Below are 9,816 nucleotides of genomic sequence, written 5' to 3' on the forward strand. Positions count from 1 at the left end.
AAAATTGGTTGTATACTAATTTGAATGTTTTTTTATGAATTATCGTTTAATTGGTTATTGAATGGTCGTTTTAGGTCTCAGGAGTCTTCTACGTCGCTCCTACTTCGAAATTACTTCAGGTGCGTACCGAAAACCTGATTTTCTACGAATTTTAGATGCCGAAAAATATGGCTCTCGACGCCACACAGCACGGTCTTCTGGCAGGCCGTGTAAACCACATGACCGTGTGTCGGGCCATGTGGCAGGCCGTGTAACTCACTGTTCACGAATTAGAGACACACGGACTGAGGACATGGGTATGCGTCCAAACCATGTATGTGAATGTTTTGTGCAGGGTTCACACGGGCCAAGGACATGGGCGTGTGTCCAAGTTGTATAACTCACTGTTTGTGCATTACGACCACACAGGCAAGCGACACGGGCGTGTGTTAGGTCGTGTGGAACCACACGGGCTAGTTATTCAGACCGTGTGAAACTACACGGGCGTGTGGACCAATATTTAGAATTTTTCCCTCAAGCTACAACCGTCGTTTGAAATGAATGCAGGCTTTCTATGGGGTTCGTATGTATTGAATTAAACTATATGAACTAAATTAAACTGTAGAAACTGTTATTCTGTGATTGAGACTAAGTACTAAAAATCTATATGTGTATTGCATGTGAAAATCGTTAATGATATTGATTTATTCTATACGAGTATGAACTGCATCTAAATGGTCGTATGGGCCTCTATATTAACTAGCATTTGAAATCTGCATCTGCATTGGGTGGGAATTGAGTAAATGAGGAAGTATTTTGTACTGAGTTAGTGGTTAAACCATTGATATTTGTAATCCGATCTGACAATTAGTCTGCGATAATTGAAACGTGTCATACCGACACTATGCGGTGTGTAGGGTTAGATGGGTATTAAATACATTATTTGGTGTGTTAGGTTGGCCGGATATGGTCTGTAATGGATAGGGGGTGGGACACTGTATCTGTTCTACATGACATTGTATCTATTCTGATCTGTTGTGTATCTGAAAAAGAGGTACTAGTTCCTGTTTGATCTATTCTGATCTGTTAAGTTAATGGATTGTCCTCTAAGTCTGATTCCGATCATGAATAAGGAAACTTACTGATTTACTCATAAATTGTTCGAACTTATATAATCTTTCCTTTAGTGCTACACTAATATGTTTTGTCTGTTGCCTAAACTGCAGGTAGTCCACAGACTTGATTGAGTCAGTGATTTGGGAGCTCAGTCATCCTAATTATCAGCTTTTATAATTATTAGTTTGTTTTTGATATTTTCAAAACACTCGACTTTCTAAAATGATAACTCTCCAATTAAGTGTTATGTTTGTTAACTTTATTTTGGTTAGAAAGACTTTGGACTAAGTTTCGGAAGTTATGTTTGGAAAATAATTGATGTGGCTCTCTAAACTTGGTCTTGTCGTCTAGGTTGGGTATGGAATGTTACAATAACACATTACTGTATGACTTTTAAAAGTAAAACCGAGAAAAATGAGAGAGTAAGAGATGAAGTTTTGTAAAAGCTTCAAAAACCTGAAAACCAAGATTTATACAACATTCACTATTCTTTAAACTTTTCATTTTAAATTATGCCACATAAGATTTGGCATCTCACTTAACAGTTAGAATAATAATTTTAGTAATAGAAAGACTTTATTGATATAACCTTGATGATTTAAGGATGTAATTAAAATATTTTAAAGTTTAAAGACTAATTTAAAATGAATGTGGTGGTAATTAACTCTAATATTAAAAACCTTCTAAAAACTTTAAAGTTATAAAAGAATATAATAATACATTTGGGGGCATTTGTGTACTGCAATTTTGTACTCTTCCTTTCTCATATTTTATAAGTGGCCGAGAAAAAATAATATAATAAAAGTTCTCAAAGTTTAAAATAAAATTATAAAAGTCTCAAAAAATATATTTCTAAAAGTAACCAAAATGAATCTAAAACGAATAGGAAGAATATAGTGTTTTTTTTACTAAAAAATCATTAGGAATCTTTTAGAATTTTCTAATATTATACATTATTTCGAGTTTTTCAAAAAAATTAGTTAAGTTGAAGCTACATTTAGCAGAGACGATCATAAGGAGTAAGCAGGGACGTTATTACTCAAAAAAAATTAATATAAAAAAATATAAATTAAAATATAATAAAATTACACTTTAATCTTTTAAAAATTAAAAAAATTAATTTAGTTGGTAATAATAAAGAAATTATAAATTAATATATAGTGAAATTATACTTTAACCCCTCTAAAAATGAAAAAAAAATTGTTTAGTTCTTTAAAAAATATGAATTATAAATTAATACATATAAACTTATATTTTAATCTATAAAAAATGTATAATTAAATCCCGACTCCTAATAAAAAATTTATGGATTCACATTTAGCTTGAGATAAGGTAATATGTAATCTTTAAACTTGATAAGTTTTCTCAAATTTGATCTATTAAATTATGTGGCACTCTGGTATTGTGCCATGTTATCTCCTAATTTTTTAGGTAATGATGCGGCATAATATCAAAGTCATTATGGATCAAAATTGAGAAAAGTTATCAAATTCAAAAGCTTAGGGTTAATCATATTTATAATGGCAATAATATAATAATATAAAAAATATGAAAAGCTCGATAAAACTTGCAACCATTCAAATATTACTAAGCTCAAACTCAACTTGACGGGTAGCTCAAATTATTCATGCTCAGCTTGATAATTACTTAATGGAATTAAAAAAAATTCAAATTAAACTCGAATAATTTCCTAGCATAGCCGCATGAAACCGAATCCGCTACCATCTAAACCGATAAATACGTCTTCACGACAGGCTTATACTTTATCTACTTCATCTTTAGAAACAAAGAAGTCATTCGGCTTTATACTGCTTTAGAGAACCAGATATTTTTTGAAATTGGCTGTCAAAATCAAACAGAATAATGAACTGGAATATTTCTTTTGTAATCAAAGTTATCTTCTTGGATTAAACCCAGAATTTAATACTCATCTTTTACACACACACACACACATATATATATATATGATATTTCTCATTCCTTTTTCCGGCAAAAAAGCCAGGTGCAAAACAATGAATCCAAGCTCTATAGAGCTTAGCTTGAGTCTTAAGCCATCATATGTCCCTAAATCCATAAGCAGCTTGCTCTTTGATTTATCCAAAATCGATAATCAGTATTATAAGTTATCAGTGTTGAATGATTATATTTGCAAGCTTGAAGAAGAGTTAGCCAGGGTTCAGCCTTTAAAACATCTTCTTCCTCTATGCACCCTACTTCTAATGGAGGGTAAGTCCACATATATATTTTCTTGTTTAATTATTAATTCAAAGATATATTGCTGTATCTCCCTATTTTGCTGATTGTTCTGGTGTGGGCACATGGTCTAATCGACCCTATTACCTATGGTATATAGATCATTGATGGAGAGCATGTTATCTCTTGAGCTAGCTCATAGAAACACTCACTCTGTGAACTCACCAAGACTCTCAATATAATAGAGAGACAAAACTTCAATTGGGACAATACCTTGAACAAATGTGCTCTTTATTTCCTGATTATTTCTATCTTTTGAAATGTATAGAAACTGAAACATTAAAGCATGAGCTTCTAAACATAAACAATGAGAAAGAACAAAGGGAAATCCAGGAAGAATGTTATGCAAATTTCCAGGTAAAAGATAAAGATTTTAGCTTCCAATAGACGTACATATATATATGTATATTAGTTAAATTTGTTGAATAAATCTTATATCTCTCTTTCTATATATATATGAGATTCTGTGCAGTCATGCAAAGAGAAGGGAAACAACATGGAAAGGTTAATGTTGGGATGCAAGGAGAATAGTACATGGAATAGTGTTGGAGAATCAAGCAGTGATGGAAAAGGAAAGGAGGTGGCAGCCATTGATGAATATTCATGGAGAAATGATAACCAAGGTTTCATGTATCTTAATAATTATGATCATCATCATCACCCAAAACCATTGACACAACCCATTTGGAAGAACAATAGGAGATGTTGGTCTTCTGAGCTTCATTCAAGATTTGTGGAGGCTTTGAATATGCTTGGAGGCATTGAAGGTCAGAACTTAAAACATCACAAATATACTAATAAATTGATGGTTAAATACTTCATATTTGATTTACCGGGTTAGAGTTTTGTGCATGGATGCATTGGTTTCATTATTTTAATTGTTTTTTTTTCTTTTGGATTTTGGTGCATGCAGTGGCTACTCCTAAGCAAATCAGAAATTTGATGCAGGTTGAGGGGCTGACAATTGAGCAAGTAAAAAGTCATTTGCAGGTTATAATCCATCTTTTTATGCTTAATTAAAAATGCATGCGTTATTATTATATGTTAGGTGTAAAAATAAGAAATACAATTTTCAAAGAACTAAGTAGTGTCATTTATTTACCCTAAAAAAAGTAGTGGCATTTATTTGCTACTAATTTTTTGCTGAAAGTAATGTTAATTTGTTTTATGTATGCACAAGATTATTCTACAAATTAAGATGTAAAAAAAAAATGCCATAGAGCATTTGATAATCTTTTTAAATATGTAATTACAGAAATACAGACTTCATTATGGTAAGGTTCGATTGGTATAGGAAGCAAACAGGGAGGGCTATGTTGCAACGCTGATATTCAGGACCTTTCCTTTCCTGTAATGGGCTCTTGGAATTTTTAAATAGTTACACAAATTTAGTCTTTTAATATTTATCTTTGATCTTAATCATTATTTTTTTTATCATTTTTGTGCTTAATTTTTATAATTTAGCGAAATTGTTTTCTAGGAAAACAAAATTGTTTGAACGGTTAAAATCCTAACGACACTAATGTGATAGTTCACACAGGGTGAAGCTAGAACAATTTTTTAGGTGGGCGAATGAAATTTTAAGTTTTTATAGTCTATATCTTTATAATTTTTAAAGGATTAAATTAAATTTTTATAATTTTAGGGGAGGCCAAAGTACAATTTTACCTTTACTAATTTAAAATTTTAAAAAAATTAGAGGGCCTAAGTAACAATTTTCCATTTTAGGGGGGCTAGGGCCCATGCTATCACCCCTAGATTTGCCTTTGAGTTCATATGATAGTCCGCATGTATATCTCAAATAAATTATAGAAAATATAAAAAAATGTTAAAGAGTGTTTTTTTTAATTATTTATGTCTGCATTGACATGCGTGAATTGCCACATGAAATTTTATGTCAATGTCGTTAAAAATTTGGAGGTTGAAGGTCAAAATAATTCAAAAAGATTAGAGAAAAAATAACAAAAGGAGTAAAGGTTAGATGATAAATTTATCAGCAAAGTCTTATATAAATATGTGTCTGTATGTAACACCCCAAAACCCGGCCTAGAAGTTTAGACTGAATTTTGAAAGTCACACTAATCACCGAAGTGATCGTGGGAAATTTTAGTTTAACAACCCGAAAAACATTACATTATTAATAACAGAACTTACAGTCCAAAATCGTTTGCATAAAATCAAATTTACAGAAAACACTTTATTAACCAGTTTAACAAAAAAAGTGACGCTTCCGAGACTTTCGCATACCGAGTCCAGTTTCAGAACACGTAAATGTCCCTGAAAGGGGAAAACACTAAAGGGGGTGAGCTTCAAGAGCTCAGTGTGAATTCAAAAGGTGATAAAAAACGAACTTATAGAAAAAAATCCAAATAAACGTAACAGTTAAGCACACAAAATCACACACAAAATACCTAACAGTTAAACCCGTCAATGGTTAATACAGAAACGCTAATCATTACATAACGTTTACAACGAACTGACAGATTACAGACAAGGAACTCACATCCAGATGCGTATGAATGCAATCAAATATCAAAACCCACCCATCCAACCAAAACACCATTCCGTCCCCCGATCACACCCCATAAGAGCTGTTTAAGCTCATCCATCCAAACACACCACGTAGGACCTCGAAAGGCCCATCCAGCCCTATACACCATGTATGTGGACTAAGTCACTCAGATAATAATACACAGCAAAGCTGACGTATATGTCCTATAGTGCATTGCGGTAAATTGATGTATAGACATGTTACAATTTAACTGTGAGATCAGATAATAATACGTAGCAAAGCTGACATATATACGGTACAATGTGGTAAACTGTTGTACAGGTAGGTTGTAGTTTAACTACCAGATCAGAACAATCTCCTTTCTCTTCATAACTAAAACCCTAAATTTTTTATGCAAATGCATGTATGTAGATAGACATACAGAATCAAAATACAAAAATCTAGACAATCATTCGGACACAGAAACTCACATCCAGTCAACCAATTACAGAATTCCCGTGCAGTCACAGAATGTGCACCACACACGACCACTCACACACCAATCACTCAGAACCAAAAATGCTTACATTCAATTACCCAGATTCAGAATTAATTGCATAATAACCTCAAGTAACAATCAAACTTTAATTTGACACAGAACAAAATTTGGCAAGGCCGGGTCATATGGCCGTGTGCTCCAGCCGTGTGGAAATGCCTAGGCCTTGTGGAGGTCAACATGCCCATGTAGAGGGACACGCCTATGTGGAAGGAAGCACACTCCCGTGTGATCAAGGGACATGGTCGTGTGATCCGGTTGTGTAACTCTCTGTCCCTTTGTACTAAAATATAGTGCAGAGCAGACACGGCCGTGTGGCATCCTTAAATCCCTAAATTGGCCACAAAACCATGTGGCACCAAATCACTAAATCCCTAATTCCCTAATTAAGTGTGTTGCTTGTGCATATGAGGTTCTGGGTTTGAATCTTTTCCCTTGAATTTTTGTTAATTTTGCCCCAATCCCTATCTTTGAACTTATAGCTTATATATAATTTGTGCTCAACTGATGATAAGAACGAGCTTGCTGGTTCAGTGATAAGGCTCCAAGTTACCTTGAGGTTTTGTGTTCAATTCTTTGTATGGTGCCGCCCATATGGTAGTGTTTGGGTTGAGTTTGAATTCTGAAATCTGATGGGTGGTTAGTTAGTAAGATTTAGTGAGATTGTATTCTTGAAATTATCCCAAAAATCTCTCCCACTTTTTCTCACGCCACTTCTTTTTCTGTTCACGTTTTTGTTTTTTCTTTCTTTTCTTTTCCTTTTGCTCATTTTGCTAATCTCTTTTCTTCTATCGCCTCCCTATTTTGATCTATTTCTATATTTGGTTTTTCTTTTTTATTTTTCTTGTTATTGTTGATTTAGGCGTCTCTTTGCTCATTTAATTAGTGTCGACCATGCGTGGTAAGTGTTTTGAGGTATGATTTGTAAGTCGTCGTGGGTAAATTCTATGTGTGTTTAATTTTGAATGTTTTCTATCATTTTGTTGTTGGGGACTAATGGTTATTTTGTGATTCCGGTTAGGTGAGGAGTGCAAATTACGAAATTCTCTAGGGAATTTATTGTTGCTAGCTACTGTTTTTGCAAGGGTAAGTGTTTATTCGCCATTGTAGGGGCTGAGTTTTATGTAATAAAATTCAATTGTCGATGTTGTGTCAAATTAGTGAATCAGATTTGGTAAAATCGTGCTAATTAATCTTTTCTTAATTTTCGTTTAGGAGTTTGGAAGTGTGTGATAGCGATGCGTATTAGAAACTGATAAGGTGTGTAACGAAAAAGCCGAAAAATAGCGAATGACGCGATGCTGAAAAGTGGACTATCGACGCCACACGGTCGTGTGCCAAACCGCGTGGACCACATGGGTTGGGTCAATTGGGCCATGTGGGCCCATTTTCTGAAGATTTTGCTTAGGGTTGTATTGATATGTGATTCATATTTAGCCACTCCGTAGGGTCCATACTGTATAAAAATGACTCTGAAACATGAAATCTGATATATTACTACTGTATGTGATATAGATATTGTATGTGTTTTAATTACTAGCATGTCTAAAATGCAAAATTCGTATATGATATGTAATTTAATAATTTTGATAGCATGATTGACATGAAAAGCATGCAGTAAATATTTGCATTTGATATATGTTAGTATGGTGTATGTGCATTGGATTGAGATAATGATGTGACGGAAGAAGTGTTGGTAGTTTAATAATTTGCCAAATATGGTGATTTAAACCACATATATCTATTCTAATGGCTTGACCACGTATTTGTTCTAGTAGCTTGACTGCATTATTCTGAAAAGTGACATACGCTCACTTATAGGTGTGTAGGGTTGGATGGGTATTTATTACCCTAATTGATGTGTAAAGATGGACAGAGATGGTTTGTAACGGATGGGAGTAGGACCTATATTTGTTTCCGAATCTGTATATATGTATCTAAATTTGTATTTGTTTCTGAAACTGCATCTGTAAATGAATTTGATTCTGTATCTGTAACTGATACATTTGTTGGGTTGAGTTATACACTGATCTTGTTAGCTCACCCTTTTGATTGTTTCTTCTTATGTAATCAGCAAACCTAGGATTGGACGGTGCACGGAAACTTGAAATTGGTATATGGTTAAAAATGACTAAACTAAGGATTTTTGTTAAATTTGGACTATTCGAGACTTTTGGACTGTGTTTTTTTATTATTTTAGACTGTTTTTGATTTGTGGACTGTTTTTACAGATTTGGTGTTTTAATAGTCCTATTTGCAAAACTATTTGTTTACAAGTCAAACCATGACTCTCAAAACTTATTAGTTTAGAAAATTTCGTTGCAAATCGAAATGATCACTTAAATGGTTTTTCGTAATAATATAGATGGTTTTAACAAGGATTTCTCCCTAAAACTGGAAAACAAATTACCAAATTTGGCACTATTTTACCTTACAATTTCAAATAGGATTTCTAGGTTTTCTGGGTTTCAAACGAGTTGGTGTAACTTCTCCATATTCAACCATAATATCCAGGCCAGGTGTGGGGTGTTACAGACGTTGTATCTAAGGTTCAAGTACTTAGTAGATGACAAATCTTTGAGTTGTTATTTGAAGTTGATTTTGCTAAAAAAAATATCAGGGAATAATTGAGGTAAATGGAGGAATAGGAACAAATCCACTGGATGCAAAAATCTAAAATCATTTGGGATCTTGTAGGAGATATAAACATTTTTTTCATACATCCACAAAAAAAATTTATGAAAGAATTGAACAAAATTGTTATCGTGCTCATTTGTGAAGGAAAAGTCAAAGTAAGGTCACTAACTTCTGACCTATCAATCTTTGTAACATGGCTTACAAAATCATCTCTGAATTTCTGGTTAACATACTTAAAGGGGTTTTAGATGGACTGATTTCTCATTTCTAGAATGCATTTTTCCCAGAATCAACTAGGATCAAACAATCTTTTTTTGATAGTGTAACACCTCAAGCCCAAACGTTATGACCATATTTGGAGAAGTTACTGAAATTTATTTAAAAATCCAAAATCCATTTGTCTTGCAAAATAACGCTAGATTTTAATAAAAATGATTCCGATTTATTTTTATTGAAAATATCCTTCATATTTAATTTATTAATCCTAACGACAAAATTTATATTTTCAAAGCGCACTTATTTGCAAAGGAACCCTTAGTTAAATTCAATTTGGAAACACAAGTTATATTTTGAAAATCCAACATTTTGTTGATAATGAATTTTAACTTTAAAATCGAAAAACGGCTTAAAAATTGTAAATAGAAGTTCAAAACCAAACAGTCCTAAAAATGTTCAAAACAGTCCAACAAAATCAAAAAAGAATAAACCAGAATTTGAAATAGCAAAATTATCAAAATTATTAACCAAGCTCCCATCGCAACGACCTATCCTAAGTCTAGGGGTT

The 9,816-nt window shown here is 33.0% G+C and overlaps 1 protein-coding gene across 4 annotated transcripts; it reads left to right on the forward strand.

The window, feature by feature from the left end:
• Positions 1-2,992: 2,992 nt before the first annotated feature.
• On the forward strand, positions 2,993-8,126 carry LOC107956606 (transcription factor HHO5). 4 transcript variants are annotated; one of them, XM_041097417.1, is made up of 6 exons: positions 3,008-3,321; positions 3,617-3,705; positions 3,821-4,115; positions 4,262-4,338; positions 7,417-7,481; positions 7,611-8,126. In XM_041097417.1, the coding sequence occupies exons 1-5, from the start codon at positions 3,060-3,062 to the stop codon at positions 7,444-7,446; spliced, it is 753 nt and encodes a 250-aa protein (XP_040953351.1). In that variant the 5' UTR covers positions 3,008-3,059; the 3' UTR covers positions 7,447-7,481; positions 7,611-8,126. The 4 variants fall into 4 exon arrangements, with proteins under 4 accessions (XP_040953353.1, XP_040953352.1, XP_040953351.1 ...); XM_041097419.1 differs by lacking the exons at positions 7,417-7,481; positions 7,611-8,126 and adding an exon at positions 4,604-4,640 and having other exon boundaries at positions 2,993-3,321; positions 4,297-4,338; XM_016892212.2 differs by lacking the exons at positions 7,417-7,481; positions 7,611-8,126 and adding an exon at positions 4,604-4,754 and having other exon boundaries at positions 3,012-3,321.
• Positions 8,127-9,816: the final 1,690 nt, after the last annotated feature.

The sequence above is a fragment of the Gossypium hirsutum genome, chromosome D07, assembly GCF_007990345.1.
Source record: "Gossypium hirsutum isolate 1008001.06 chromosome D07, Gossypium_hirsutum_v2.1, whole genome shotgun sequence".
Taxonomy (NCBI): domain Eukaryota; kingdom Viridiplantae; phylum Streptophyta; class Magnoliopsida; order Malvales; family Malvaceae; genus Gossypium; species Gossypium hirsutum.

Excerpts from the sequence above, each read along its gene's own strand:
- LOC107956606 (XM_016892212.2), top strand. The coding sequence starts at position 3,060 with ATGATATTTCTCATTCCTTTTTCCGGCAAAAAAGCCAGGTGCAAAACA. Across the intron at positions 3,322-3,616 it reads CACCCTACTTCTAATGGAGG|AAACTGAAACATTAAAGCAT; the intron begins GTAAGTCCACAT and ends TGAAATGTATAG. Across the intron at positions 3,706-3,820 it reads AATGTTATGCAAATTTCCAG|TCATGCAAAGAGAAGGGAAA; the intron begins GTAAAAGATAAA and ends GATTCTGTGCAG.